This window comes from Onychostoma macrolepis, chromosome 12 (genome assembly GCF_012432095.1).
Source record: "Onychostoma macrolepis isolate SWU-2019 chromosome 12, ASM1243209v1, whole genome shotgun sequence".
In the NCBI taxonomy this organism is placed as follows: Eukaryota; Metazoa; Chordata; class Actinopteri; order Cypriniformes; family Cyprinidae; genus Onychostoma; species Onychostoma macrolepis.
Genome location: NC_081166.1, coordinates 14,460,212 through 14,475,742, shown reverse-complemented (window position 1 = coordinate 14,475,742; position 15,531 = coordinate 14,460,212). Strand labels below are relative to the sequence as shown.

The 15,531-nt window shown below is 37.7% G+C and overlaps 1 protein-coding gene across 15 annotated transcripts in view; it reads left to right on the top strand.

The window, feature by feature from the left end:
• Positions 1-15,531, top strand: part of svila (supervillin a) — a 67,473-nt gene that overhangs the window by 41,654 nt on the left and 10,288 nt on the right. For 10 of the 15 annotated variants that reach the window (XR_009273619.1, XM_058793040.1, XM_058793041.1 and 7 more), the window contains 14 exons: positions 748-1,033; positions 3,117-3,486; positions 4,827-5,049; positions 6,314-6,443; positions 7,842-7,889; positions 8,692-8,760; positions 9,566-9,616; positions 10,072-10,240; positions 10,391-10,486; positions 10,663-10,749; positions 10,852-11,029; positions 11,178-11,350; positions 12,960-13,115; positions 13,861-13,997. Coding sequence is in view for 14 of the 15 variants with exons in the window: in XM_058793040.1 (XP_058649023.1) it covers positions 748-1,033; positions 3,117-3,486; positions 4,827-5,049; positions 6,314-6,443; positions 7,842-7,889; positions 8,692-8,760; positions 9,566-9,616; positions 10,072-10,240; positions 10,391-10,486; positions 10,663-10,749; positions 10,852-11,029; positions 11,178-11,350; positions 12,960-13,115; positions 13,861-13,997 (2,173 nt within the window). In the remaining variant the exon portion in view is untranslated. The remainder of the gene's footprint in view (positions 1-747; positions 1,034-3,116; positions 3,487-4,826; positions 5,050-6,313; positions 6,444-7,841; positions 7,890-8,691; positions 8,761-9,565; positions 9,617-10,071; positions 10,241-10,390; positions 10,487-10,662; positions 10,750-10,851; positions 11,030-11,177; positions 11,351-12,959; positions 13,116-13,860; positions 13,998-15,531) is intronic. The other 5 variants (XM_058793034.1, XM_058793043.1, XM_058793033.1 and 2 more) reach the window with 4 other exon arrangements.

The following is a 15,531-nucleotide window of genomic DNA, read 5'->3' as shown; positions in this document are numbered from 1 at the left end:
TTTTCAGAAATCATTTTAATATACACATTTGGTTTTATTTACAACTTTGAAAAGTCAAATTAAGAACCAGCACCCTCTTGTGGTATTTTCAAGCCAATACAGAGTATTAGTTACTAGAATTAAGAGTGAGAATTTCAAAAGCACACCCACAATTTCATGACTACAAATAAATTTATCATTATCATCACTGACTTGTGCTATAATATGTTGTTAATGATTTGTACGTTCATGAAATGGTAACAGTTGTTAAATGCATCTGAATTACTTGGGAAAGTATGACACATTTCTTGGAGGGATTTGAGTCGCTTGTTTGTTTTTTTTTGCTTCATCAGCAACAAGTTCAGCATATAAACTCCATGACATGTTTATCTGCACATGCTACTATAATCTTAATATTAAGAAAGGTTTTATTTATTATTTGTCCTTGAAAATGTTTAACACAGACATTTATTCATTTGTGTGGATAAATTGACTGCTGAAAGAACAACACATTCAAAATGTTTCTTTGTGGTTACCTTTACAATGCTTTATTCATACTGTAACATGAATCACAATTGCTTGTATATTCTATGCATGCACGTGTGTTTAATCCAAGTTTATGTAAGTAGTTATTTACACAAAATGTTGTAATTCTTTAGTATTATCATAATTATATATGATAAATACAGTCATGCAGCCCAGCCTTACAGGTAATATAATGGAATTAATATGACACACTTAAGTGTCTGGTGTTGATGTGTCCTACAGCTTGCAGGCATCATCTCAGCAGAGCTCCATGGTGAGGGAACAGGCCAGAGAGGTTCGACTGGCTCAAGAGGCAGTGGAGACGGATCGAGCTCACCACGCATCTCCAGGGGAGGATGGCCAAGAGGAGCCAGACCTTTCCACACTGAGTCTGGCAGAGAAGATGGCACTCTTCAACCGCCTGGCACAGCCGTTCAGCCACGGCCCTCGGGCCAGGGGAGACACTCGGTCACGTAGGAGTAATGCCCGCTACCAGACTCAGCCAATCACACTAGGAGAGGTTGAACAGGTACGTAACATTTCTGTCTCTTCATTAAACAATCAGACCACGCTTATTCATGCCACATTTGGGAATTGTATCAGTTTAGTACATTACTCATCATGTAATTTAAATCATGAATCATGACTTGTCATTAAATTAAGCACATATGGGTGTGATCTTTGGGTGTGCACATGCTTTTGGCCGTATAGTGTATGTCAGTTAAATACTGGAGGAGAAGAGAAAAGACTAAAACAATGAAGCTATAAAGTAAAGAAATTTCTGGCTGATGAATTACATTCTCCAAGTAGGTACTTTTTTTTTTTTTGTTTGTTTGTTTTTAATGCATACTTTGCAGCCTTTAAAAATTATATTCTGTAAAGTATTAATGTGTGTAGCGTGAACACATTAATAAGGATTTTTTTTTCTAATCAACCGAAATGTTTAGAAATATTGTTATATTTGTGCTCATATCGCCCACTGTTACCATGTACCCTGATTTAAGTTTGTTGGGCATATGTTGAAGTATTACATCCACAGACATGCAATCAATCTTAGTTCAACACACACAGACACATACGATTGAACATTTAAAGGGGTTTGTCTCTGATGCAGGATGATTCTGATTCTGAGATGTTTGACGAGGAATCGGAGTTCTCAGAGCTTCTGAGTGATCTGGAACATGTGAGGATACCAGAGTCCTCTAGAACCGTATGATATTTCTTAGAAACCAAGGTTTTACTCAGCCTGCAGTAAAACCATTGTCCCGTGTCTTAGAAGCAGTTGTCCTAATGCTTCAGCATATAATTATGTCCCTTTGTGCCAGTAGGCTGAATTCAAACATTTCTTTTAAGCATCTTGCTTAGATGATCATACAGCCCCAAAGAAGGCATGGAAGTAAATGCTTCTGTTTGTGAATGTAGCTCCGGATTGCTGGTAGATCAAGTACAGGCTTCACAGTCTTTATGTGCTTTTGAAATGGAGTTGAGAAATGTTAACAGATATGATGTTTTGTTTGTTTATTGTGTTTTATGTATAAACATCATTAGTACTGGGTTACTCTGCAAAGAAATTTGCTATAGTGTGTTTTGCTTTCTGTGATTTAATTCTGTGACGAAGCATGGAAAAAATGTGAAAATGCAGACTGGAATGTGTCTTGAGTTAAGAAAAGAACTATTTGTAATCACTGTGGGCTATAGATAACTATTTGTATAGCCCGTTTCTAATCGCTTTTTGGGCTTTCTCACATCTGGAGCATTTGTTTTGGAACCTGGTGTGTTTTCTCCGTTAGTTCGGGTTCATTTAGGCATATATGATCACAGTAAACATTCTGTTACTAAAATAATCATTCTGACATCATCTGATCATGTCTTGGCCCGATTGAAAACTCTGGGGTGGTGGTTTGTGGTGAGAAAGCAATCCGACCACTGCAGTAAGATGCTGCTGCTTTACAGTAACATTTCCCACATACTGCCCACCCCTACTCATTATTGTTCTTTTCTATACTTACTATTATATGAATATTTAAATTGTCACACTCCATGCATTGTGATCAAGCAGTTCTCTAAAGGAAGTCAGTTGTGTTTCAGTTGTTGTCATTGAAGATGTTCTGTGTTTTTGCCTATGAAGACTCCCTAATGAATGAGTGGGAGGTTTTGAGTGTTTTTAGGAGAAATGTCACTGCTGAATGCTTACTTTATTTGGAAATCAATGATCTTATTCTGAATGTACACCGCAACTCTGCCTAAAGCCCTGCTGACACAGTAGTGCTAAACTTAATTGATATTATCTGTGACTCAGTGTGTCTGTTTCTGAGGGCATGATGGGAACAGACGGGTCCAGTATATAAAGGGCATGGCTTTGTGAATGGTTTTGTTATTGGCTGATTTGATGCTTGCCTTTCAGCTACAGGAAATTCACTAAGTCAGCCTCTGATTAGTCAGCATGATTGACGTGTGTCTGCTGATGAACTGTTGATGAATGTGCTGTTTCCTGCCCATGCTGACTCACTTTTTGTTCTCATCTCATACCTCTCTCTTTGCTCAAATCTTTCTTCTACCCTTTCCTTTTCTGCTCAAACTCTTCATCCTTCTCTTTTATTTTGCTCTTGTAGCTGCAGCCTGCAGGTGGAGCTCGTTTTGCATCCACCTCTAACTCGGCCCTGAGATCTTCGACCGTTTCCACTGAACATGCTGGTGACATCCACCTGACCATGCCCAATGTATCTGGCCCTGCCTACTATGAGCAGACCCTCTCCCCACCTTGCCAACCTCAAACTGCTCATCAGAATCCAGATGTGTTCCCGGTGGCCCAAGGAGAAAAGCAGTTATTGAGCATGGGGAAGAGGAAGCTCCCCTCTCCAGAGAGCATGAAACAGACACCACACTCTCAACCGGAGTATAAAGGGCACAATGAGGCTCTGGTGACCCCTCAAGACCCTTCAGAAACAGATGGAGAGCACAAGTCAAAGGCAGCCATATCAGGTAGAGGAATATAGGTGATGTGTTTGTTTTCTAAGTGGCACATCTCATACGTTTCTGTACTTCTATGTAGTTATTTAACACTTCTTTTCTTTTTCTTTTTTACCTGTTTTTCCTAGTTAATAATATGGTGGGATGCTCTCTGTAAGAACAGTGTACATTTACTGATATATAGTGAAACATGTACAAGTTGGTGACGCATCATCCAATACATATTTTATTATTACGGGAAATAGATGGACGCAGTTGTTTATTTAGTTGTAATTTAATTTTGTCTCACTGTTTGGGTAAGATGAGCCCCTAAATAGGACAGATAGCCCCCTGGGAGAAAATTCAGGTCACAGCGGCCATTGGATATTTACTAAATATGCCATATATATCTGATATCATTAAATAATACTTCCAAGCAAACATTTAGTGGAGTCGGTAAGATCAAAGAAAGGCGAGTGTATGAAAGTATGACATTTCCAAAATGACATATCTGAATAGTTTGTGTATTTTGTGATTTGATGATAGGAAAGGAAGACAGCAGAGCAGTGTATTTCTTTAAAAAGTGGCATTAATATTTTTAAATTAATTTAATTAAGGTCACTCAAATGGAATAAAACTGCCAAATCTCAAAATCACAATCTTAAAAAAAAAGTTAAAGATGAGTTATATGGAATTACTAAATGCTAATTCCAATTAATTATCATTTAAAAATTTTATTTAAAATATTATTTAAATTACTTAATCTTTTTGCATCTTACCCCAAGGTTCTAATTTGACTGTTCCATTTCGAAATGAAAAAAATATTAATGCATATTTCCATCTTAGACCTAAATCAATTACTGTGCCCATGATGCACATCTACATTTCACACAGTCATGTACTTTTGTTTTATCAAGGATGGCTTGTTATGATGGTTTCCTGCAGTGTCTGCTGTACATGTGTTCTGTGCTGATATCAGTGTGACTTTACAAAAAGATAGGTGTGGATAGGATATGATGTGCGTTTGTTCTGTAGAGTCTTCCTGTTTGGTGTCTGCCATTCAAGCTGGTGGTTTTAAACTTTTCGCCATTTAAAAAGACAGAAAGATGTGTGTCTAAGCCACATGGTTGCAGCATGAACAACAAAGCGTCCCTTTATGCTGAGAAACTGACACTCATTTCCTGTGTTACATATTCATCAGTTTTACTATGCATGTATTCACATGCTCAAGCGAGCATTAACTCTTGACAGTGTGTGTGTGAGAAAGTTTGGCTATGTTTGTATGTGTCTGTGGAGGCTCCGCCTGTCAGTGTGCTGTTATTGATTGTATCACTGGGGCTGCTCTAACCCTTTCCTGTGTCTGTGTTTAACAGATCTTCCTGTGCACACAGCCGCAGTATGTGCAGCGGCAACTGTATCGCAGGGCTCATCCTCTTTATGGAGCGGTTCTCTTGCGCCACACACGCACACAGAGTCTGCCGGACACCCCTCGGAGGACAACAGGAGAGAAGACGAGCAGGAGACTGACTTTAAAACAGAGGAGGGAGACAAGCTCTCAGACATCATGTCTACCAGACAGATGTCCATCAAAGAGAGGTGAGTGTATGAAAGCATTAAATATCCAAACATCTTTGAAGAGTTTGTGAATTATGATATGGTGATGGAACGATAAAAAAAATCAGAATGTCAGAAAGCAGAATGTTGTATGTTAGTGTTTTCTCTTGCATAGGTAAATGTATACCTATAGATGTATATTGAAAACCGATATCTTTCTATCTCTGTGTAAAGCAGGACATTGCTGCCTTAGACTTTTCTGTGTGTGTGTGTGTGTTCTACTTCGACTATTTGGGGAAAGTGGGTTGCACTGTGTGTCTTTTGAATATATGTCAGTTCAATCATTGTATTTAGAATGAGAACTGAGAGAAAAATTACTTTTGAAATGGAAACATCAGATTCTCCAAGTCCTTACACAACATTTTTTTCTATAAACTAGGTCATTGTCGATAGTAATGATGCTGCGGTAATGTCTTCGTGCCATCTGACTGCCTCCTTGTGTTGTGGTCTGACAGGAAGCACACAGATGGAGGAGGACAGATTGTAGAGTGTAAAACTTCCTGAGTGTAGCATATTCCAGTTTTATGTAACACTTTATTGTGTATAACTCTGTATAGATTGGTTTGTTTAGTTTTGTAAGAGCTGTTGGGTTTGAGATCAAAGTATTGTGTAACTGATGGGCAACTGTCTGTTGCCATAGGAAGCAAGCTGACGCAAGCTGGTCAGATTGATTAATGACATAATGAAAACGACTCATCTGCATAAATACAAAATATGTAGCCACACTTGAAAAGAGTTCAGTGCATGTCAATGAGCATGAAAAATGCCTATTTGTTGTCGAATAATTTGCAATATAAATTTTTGTTTGTCATGCAAGTTTAGTTACACAAAAAGTTTCAACACACAAAGTTCTTCAATATACCATTTTTTTTTTATATACATAAATATACATTTGGAAATTATGTAGCGACCGAAAAACTGTAAACGTAATCTGATATTTTAGCTCCTTTGACGTGGATGTCATTTGTCTAGATTACAGTACTACACTACTTGGCTGAGGAATCTTTCTGGATTGCTTTTCAACAGTGTTGAAGGAGTTCCCAAGCATGCTTGGCTCTTGTTATCTGCTTCTATCTGGTCCTTCTCATCCATTAATTGTTTTTGTGAAGAAACTTAAGTCTGCACAATTATTAATTAGTAAATGCATCTACGAAATTAATTTCAAGCATTTAAAAGTGTATAGAAGGTTTTTAGATCATCAAATCATTCTAGAATTCATAATGACACATGATTCTGTCTCTCGCAGGCTGGTACTGTTGAAGAAGAGTGGAGAGGAAGACTGGAGGAACAGGATAAATAAAAAACAGGATGTGGTGAAGGTTGCTGTGTCTGAAAGACACGCCCAGCTATGGGAAGTGGAGCAGAGCTTCAAGAAGGTAACATCTGAACCTTGAACTGTCTCAGCTGACCATACAGATCATAGGTCATGGTGCGTTGTCTAATTTCATATACAGTGTGTATTCAACAGCTGTTGTGTTAGATTGATGAATATAGTACAATATAATATATTGTAACATCTTGTATTATCAGCTCCGGTAGATGCAGCTGGTTGATTTTTGTGATTTACTAATTAAAAATGTGATTTACACATTTACAAAAATGTGTACAACATTTTTATATTTTGCATTTGTTGCATAGTCAGCATTTCAGTTTAGAATTGGCCTTTGTGCAGTTGAGTAACTCTAAACAGAGAAGGGTTAGTGCTATTTATTGTTTTCTTATCTTGTATCATTTCACTTTATTCTGTCCTTTCTGTTTGCATGGTTTTGTGGTGTGCATGGGTCACTCTTCAGTTGTTTTAAAAATATTATTTTATTTGCTTCTGTGTGAAACTCAAGAGTTCTAATCTGCACACAATCTCTATATCAGACAGGTTTGTTCAGAGCTAGCAATTTATTTACTTTTAAATAGTGTAGTCTGATTGTTAATGATGTTTAGAAATGATCAAATTAGAGGTATTTATGCACTCTTAAATAATTGTGGCTGACATTAAAAAAAAGGTTTTAATAGGGCTGGTAGAGGTCACGTGGTCATCATGAATGTGTAGATAATTTTTATAGCAAAGGGTTCTGGATTATTTGTATGTTTGATACAGTATGTGTTCTTAACCTGCTTAATCTCTGTCTTTCTGCTAGTCCACTACTTTACTGCATGTTGTGTTTTTTTTTTTTTTTTTTTTTATTATAATAAAACATTTCAAAACTTTGCATGCTTGATACTAATTCTCTAGAACGGTGGGGGGTGTGGTGAGGTTTCACATGCCTTTCTCTGTTTGGATTTAGTCTCTAGTCACTTCACTGCAGGGTTTTGATATCTTCAGGTTGCATAAATGCTGTAATGTGATTTACTTTTAACATCACTTTATCACAAAGTTCAGCATAGGAAATTAGCTATCATTAGAGCCAATACTCGGCTGAAGATCTGGCAGATCAGATTTAGCAATCACAATTGCTTTAATGCTGATGGAATGGAGATCTTGTAATCTTTTAAAGTTGGCATGAAATTACAATTAATTTAATTTCTTTTGACCTCGGGGAAATTCTTTTTTTTTTTTTAATACTTGTAGATCAGAATACAGTATTTCATGCTGATTTAAACAAATTAGTTAACTATTAATAATATTGAGTTACTGTATTAGAATTTGTGCGGGTAGCATCTTCAGACTGCATAATGAACATGTTTATTCTTCAGTAACCAGATTCAAGGTTAAGTTCAGTATCCAAGCTTTTAGTAGGCGATCATTTCTCCCCTGTTCATTTTACCCCTTTTTGTAGGATGATGGGATGATAATTGATGACTTTGCCGTGTCTGATCAACTTTGGGTAAGGCTGTTGGCTGTTAGCTGTTAGCCTCTGTGCTAACAGGCTTAGCACGGGTATTGCCAGTGTACAAGGGTTGTGATTTTGTTTTTGTGTTTAATCCTTGTAATCACGGTGACGTCAGTGTGCTGTCATGGTGTTTCGGATCTTGTCAACTCAGGATTTCCCAGTTGCTTGTGGTGGTGATTTTATTTGCTTGTTCCTCTCACATTGCTACCATGGTGACGGTATGAGTTCTGCAATGTCAAAATTTATTTTCTATTATATTTTAACAGCCATTGTGGTGGCTTTGTCATTTTACCCAATGGTGACTTCACGGTTTTGGTGTGGTATTAATTGCCTTGTTCAACCACTCTTATAGATGGGCTACAGACTTTCAGTTAGCTTTAGTCGTAAATTTTACACACAGTGATCATATCAATTAATGACAGCCTGATGAGCTTGTGAATTTGTGATTTATTTACAGTACTGTATCTGCCCACTTATTTCATTTGATTCCAGTACTTTCCATTAGGGTTTCTCTTGAAACTGCTTGATTGACAGCATAGTTTGGAGAAAGATTTCAGCAGCATTAGATTCAGGGTGGTTGTACAAGGCTGGTGATTGTGTGTTGTATTTTAGATTTGACTATAGCATTGTAGCAAATTACTTTGTCTTGTCTAGAGGTCATGTGGTTATTTAGGTGTGACATTTTGTCTAAGACCAGTATCACCTGCCTGCTGTCTTTCCCTGGTCTTCCTCTTCATTCCCTCTGTTTTGTCATGTCTCTTCATCTTTTGTCTTGCTTCCCCTGACTTGTCTGTAGGATCCTGTCTTTTCCTCCTCCTTTTCGTGTGCCTCTGAACCACTGGATCAAATAGCAATCCTCCCCAAGGTGAGCAAAAACACCCAATGTAAACTATCCTCCTCATTCCGCCCCCTGATACTGACAGCCACCCTCTCTTGACCACTAATATTTTTCTCTTTTTTTTTTTCATTTTTACTTTCTACACCGTACTAAATCCTTTTAAATTTATGATTAAAAAACACGTCAGACCAGAAGTCCACCATACGAAATACAGGGACAGTGTTTCAGGGATGGAATTTCATTGCCTGTATATTTTACCTGTGTTATACTTGCATGTAACATAAAATAATGTACATAAATGGTAACAAAACAAAAAGAAGAAATATAATTAAATAAACAACATCTGGCTTCTGGGAACATCCTTTTATTTCTTTTAATTTATAAGAGTACATACTTTTTTTTTTTTTCTTACAAGTAAACAATTCTAACTAGTTCACTGAATATTTTGTATTCTGTACAGTGTACGATGCACAAGTGTACAAGTATTTCATGATGTCTGAGAAATTAATTTGATGAGCACTCTCAGTGCTTGTCTTCTTGACAGTTTCTTGTCTTCTAAGTAACTCTTAAACTCTTGATCTTTAAGTAACTTTGTGTAATTTTTATATACATTTCATATACTTCACTTAACGCTGTATATTAAAATCTTTCTACCATCTTCATTATCTTGATCAACAGATAGGATAACAGGTCAGCGGTGCACCTTCCTATGTCTATTAATAGGAGCCTTTTTAGTCTAGCATGCATCCTCTCACCTTTTATCCTTTCTTTCCATTCTTTTCTCATCCCTCTTTCTTCCCATCTGTCTTCCTGCTCTTCCCTCCGTGTGAAGGCTACCCCCCTGCCCGTGCAGGTGGATGAGCGTCACCCCTGGAGACGGAAGGTGCCTCTCACCCCCAAACACATATCCACTATTCCTCCATAACACAACAATATGACTTGTTGTAATGTATGTAAACGTATGTATGTTAAGTGTTTTTGTGGTGTTGTATTTGTATTTTGGTGCCTTTTTTGGCGTCAATAACTAGCTAGTTTGACTACATATAAATATTCAGTTATATAGATGCTTTCGATTTGGTTCGTTTCCAGGTTAATGCTAGGAAAACGGTGGCTAAGTGTGTATACTGAAAGTTATTTTCACAGTTTTATTTGAGCTTTTTCTTGGCTAAATATTTTGAGATTTCTAATCATTTCGTTTCTCTCACTACTTTTACAATCATAATGTTTATCAACTAAGCATCACTTTTAGATTAAAATGATTAAAAAGCTATTTAAATTAAAGTGTGAGAACATGTTTCAGCCTGACATTGATGTAAATGCTTAATTTTGTCATCTCAGAGGATGGGAAATGAGGTGGGGGAGAGTCAGCAGACTGAGCGAATTGAGATGTCGATTCAGGAACGCAAGCAGCTCATCACCGCACAAGAGGATGCCTGGAAGGTCAAAGGTTACAGAGCATCTAATGACTCCACTCAGTTTACAGTGGCTGGACGTATGGTTAAAAAAGGTTAGTGAAAAATACACGCATTGCTTCACAGCAGGGACACAAATTGAGACTTTTTAATGTGATTTTGTACTAGGCGGACATATAGTTTTTATGCATATAGTTTTGCTTTGTAACAGTGTAAAACATTCTCCTCTGTTTTCTCTCTCCCAGGTCTGGCAGCCCCCTCTGTGCTCACAAATCCAGTGCTGTCCCCTCTGTCCTCTAAAAGCAAGAATGCCTCCCATACCATCTCAAAGCCACATGAAGGTGAGAAGCCATACTGTACTCATATTCAAGTCCAGTTTGTATCATTTCCTGGTCCCTCTACCCTTTTTTCCAATTGTATCTTCTGTTCTCTTTCTACTATGTCTATCATATATTTTTTATATTTATATGTCATATGCATACATATAGTTATATCACTGCTGTATTTTCTTAAGCAGAGATAGAAGTCAGAGAGGACATGAAGGTGGAGTCAGACAAGAAGCTGGAAAAGTTGGAGTCATTCCTTGGTCGGCTCAATAGTAAAGGTGAGTGTGATAAGAAAATATGTAATGAACTTTAGAGATGTTACATTTTCTCCTATATCGACTTCATTCAGTTTATTCTTAATGTTTTTATACATGTCTTAGTTTCAGGACTTCAAGAGGCCACGATTGCAGTCACAGAGAAGTCTGTTAAAGAGGTCATGACTGTAGATGATGAGATCTTCAATAAGTTTTATCGACACACAGAGGATATGGCCAAGATCACTAGCAGGGTGGAAATCAATGACGATTTTGATGACATTTTTGGAGTGCAGTCGCCCAGGTAAAGCCAAAAGAAATATTGTGGTGCTATGAGTGGATGCTGGATTCGTCACTGTACAAACAGCCATATTTTTGGTTTAGAATATTAATTTGTTTATTTGCAGCTTGACAAATACATTTTTTATTTTTATTATTTTTTTTTTTTTTAGGTTGACTTCAGACATGGTGCAGCACAAGCGTGCAGTACGGCCAACCAGAAACGTTCAGCCATCCAAAAACCCCCTGAAAATGCTGGCCGTTCGGGAGGACATCAGACATGAGTACACAGAACAGAGACTGAATATCGGCCTTCTGGAGAGCAAGAGGATGAAACAGGAAAAGAGTGAGTGATTTGAAGAAGGGTGTAGAATTGGACTACTCAGTTTATGAACCCCTTTCATTTAAATATGCACATTAATGTAAGCAATATCACACGAGTAGGCGTGAGCTATAGCTGTATATCGGCACGGCTGTGATGCAGGCTGAGTGCCGTAGGTAATCACAGTGTGCTGATATACAGCCATATCTCACGTCTACGAGTGTGATATTGCATTTATACAACAGTTCGACGGAATGATAAAAATAACAACGGAGTGTCTTTAAAGCCCTCTTTTGTGCAGAACTACTTCCTTCCCCCACGGATACAAATCTAAAGTTGACAGTTTAACAGCTGAGCCCAAGCCTCCATTACTAATTCCAAAATGTCACTTTAGAACTAGTAATGAAGGAACGTTGAGTTGCTTCCTTAAAAGCATATTGTATTATGGTATTACAAGTGGCGTATTGTGTATAGTAGAGTTGTATGAGGCAGATTGACTGAGCGATTGTGATTACCTGCATCTGATACAGCATTTATTCTTCAGATCAATCTCATATTCACAATTAGTGTGAATGTCCGATAGGCTCATACTATCCTTTAATATGTTAAGGATGATTTCTGATGACAGCACAGCTCAGTGCATTTGTTGGCTGCATGCAAGCTTTTTGAAAGGAAAAAATAACTTCCTTGCTCAAAACTGTGCATTTAGTATTTTTCAATTTAAAAGTCTTTACTGCTGACTCGTGAAAAGTCTCTTGTCGCCATCCAATGGTGGAACAATGTAACTAAAATCACCATCACGAATACAAACACACCGTTTCCTAATACTAAATACTACTGTTATTTATATAAAATGTTATTTATTGAATAATAATATTTAATAAACAAAAACAACAGCCATCATAAAAGTTGCTAGGCAATTCGGTCAAAAGTACAAAGGCAGCGCTCTGATATACAGCATTGAAGTTACATAAACATGATGATATTTTGCCAAAACTGTTTTCTCTGGAACAAATAATAGCTTAATGAGACCAAAGACAACCGTTAAATTTGCCCAAAACGAAATATATCAAATTTTTAACCACTATAGAGACACCAGAGCCAGCTGTAAATTCCAGAAGATCTGGCCGAGGTGAGGCACTCTCTCCGCGAGTTTATGAGTTTATTACCAAACTGCATATTTGAAGTCCAAACAAGTACATTCTCACCTAAAATGCTCTTAAAACTACACTCTGTGACCCTCGCTGTGAGAAATACGTCAACTTCGGCAAGCGGAGTGATTACAAACGGTGAAGCGGCTGTTGGACTCTAATATCGACACTCTTACCAGCCAATCAGATTCGAGAACCACAAAGTACTGTTGTATAAAATTCAGCCAGTGTGTGACAAACAGCATTTTTTTTTAACTAGACATCTTTTTCTACAATAAAAAAAATTCTGCACAAGGATTTAGGTGATTCAGTGAATAATTTTTTGGATCTCTTGCCACCAAACTAACACAAACTGTTCCAAATGTAAGAGTGAGGATAGTGTAGCACAATACAATGAAAACACTGTTTTGAGTTACTCTCTTTTAAAAGTTAAGAGTTCATGCTCTTGTTGTCTCTCTCTGTTCTTTTCCTGTCTTTCTTAGTGAATAAGAACAGTGGTTTCTCTGAGGTTGCTCTTGCTGGATTGGCCAGTAAGGAAAACTTCAACAGTGTGAGTCTGCGAAGTGTGAATGCATCTGAGCAGAGTTCCAACAACAGTGCCATGCCCTATAAGAAAATCATGCTCATTCAGGTCAAAGGTGAGTGACAATAACAACAGCTGTTTGTGATGGAACAAAATTTCAGCTCAGTGACAGGGTGAAGGGCTCCTTTTACAGATGGCTCTGCTGGTCAACATCATCTGTTCTGACCTTGTTTGGGCACAGCTTTATTCATGTAAAGGTTAATAGTCTCTGATTAGCAGCTAGCCATATAGAGTAAGCTGTATCTGTGTGTTTCTGTGGAGACAGCACTTATTTGGCAGTGAGACAGCCATGAAAGATGCTGTTTACTTAAATGTAGGAGGGAGAAGCCATCTTGCATGAGACCTGCTGCTTTTGTTATGGGGACAGCTGTTGTAGGATGTAGAAGGGCTTTGGATACCAATTCCTCATAAGGAATCCCTCTCAATCTAAACCTATGTGCATGTTCCCAAAACAACATTCTATCCTTAATAAAAACAGAGAGAAGGAAACCAGATAGGCTTAATGAAGAGAACAACACATGAGCAGTTCATGAACAACATATACTGCCAACTGCAGTAATGTTCTGTTTTGAGGGAAGTTTATGCTGATTTTCACTGTTTTCAGTGCACATTTTATGAAAATAAAATATAACATTTCATAGTAATATATCATAACTTGGGTGTCTTCTGAGTTTAAAATTCAACCAAGATAAAGCTGTGCAGTCCAAGCAAATCACTTGGTGTGTTTGTACCTGACATCAGGGGGTTCAGCATATGACTCACATTGATAGTGTCCCAATTTCTCTGTGCATTTTAATCAGGTCGACGGCATGTCCAGACCAGACTGGTTGAGCCCAGAGCTTCCTCCCTGAACAGTGGTGACTGCTTCCTTTTGATCACACATCATTATTGCTTCATCTGGATTGGAGAATTTGCAAATGTTATTGAGAAGGCCAAAGTGAGTGTGTCCTGATGTACCAACAAATGCACATCACTCGATCACGCTTTAGCATTGTTTAATATCCAGCTGTTAGCAGTGTTGTTATTGTTAATTAAAACTAATAAAATTTAAGCTTAAATAAAATAAAATGTATAAATAAATATATATTAAATTAAACTTTTTTTATTTTTTTTTATTTCAGTTAGTAAGGTAACATTTCAGTTTTTAAGTTGGAAAAATCCTAATAAAATGAAGTGAAGTGAAGTGACATACGGCCAAGTATGGTGACCCATACTCGGAATTTGTGCTCTGCATTTAACCCATCCAACATGCACACACACAGCAGTGAACACACACACACCCGGAGCAGTGGGCAGCCATTTATGCTGCGGCCCGGGGAGCAGTTGGGGGTTCGGTGCCTTGCTCAAGGGCACCTCAGTCGTGGTATTGAGGTGGAGAGAGCGCTGGACATTCACTCCCCCCACCTACAATTCCTGCCGGCCCGAGACTCGAACTCGCAACCTTTGGATTACGAGTCCGACTCTCTAACCATTAGGCCACGACTTCGACAAAAACAACAAAAATAAATTCAGCTAATTCAGAATTTTAATAAACACTGTAATAGTATATAAATAATACTAAAATAACACCGGCTGTTTAGTGCAAAATGTCAGTATTAGCCACCCATATAAAAAAAATTTATTTTGGTTTTAAGGATTTGTTACAATTAAATCTGTCACATCCTGTACTCAGCGGTGGTGTTTTCAGTACTATTCATATGTTGGTGAGTACCCCACGTGCAGGAAGTAAACAGAATTAACCACAAAGGAAATGTCATATTGTTGTACAGGAAGCAGGAGGTAAAAGCTCCTGTGTCTCTCTTACAACTTTCTATTATTGTTCAATCCAGACTGCAGGTCATTGAACTCTGAGTTTGACCTACATCTCACCAGTGATGAAATGGTCATTGTCTTAAACTGATGGAAAAGTTTTTTTTTAGGGGTTCAAGCACATAGCATAGCATTGTAATTGTTAAAATGACCCGATGTTGATGCTACAGCGATCAAAAGTACTCCTAAACCATTAGTGTCTTATATCATTGGAATCCTTGGCTCACAACAGACAATACACATGTCTCGGATTTTCGGGTATTTTGAGTTTTTTGAAAAACCTACTTTTGCAAACTAGTCCTAGATTTTTCACTCGATCGGAACCAAACCAATGCAGAAAGATTCTCTGGAGAGTGAATACCAATAATTATCCAAAAAAGTTGAACTTTTGACTCACCGTCATAACATGATGCAAAAATGTTCACATGGTGCGGAGCTGCTTTTACTAAAATGCCAAAAGGGCCACAGCTGTCTACGAGGACATTCGTGCATCTCAAAAACATGGCCGCCATTGGCCGATGAATTTTGAGCATCTACTAGCCAAGGTTAACGAAGTCCTAGTTTTTTCACTCAACCTTAATATTAATAAGCAGTACAGCACAATTCTCTCTGCACTCTCTAAATCAATAATTATCAAAAATTTTCAACTTTACCCTTGGGTT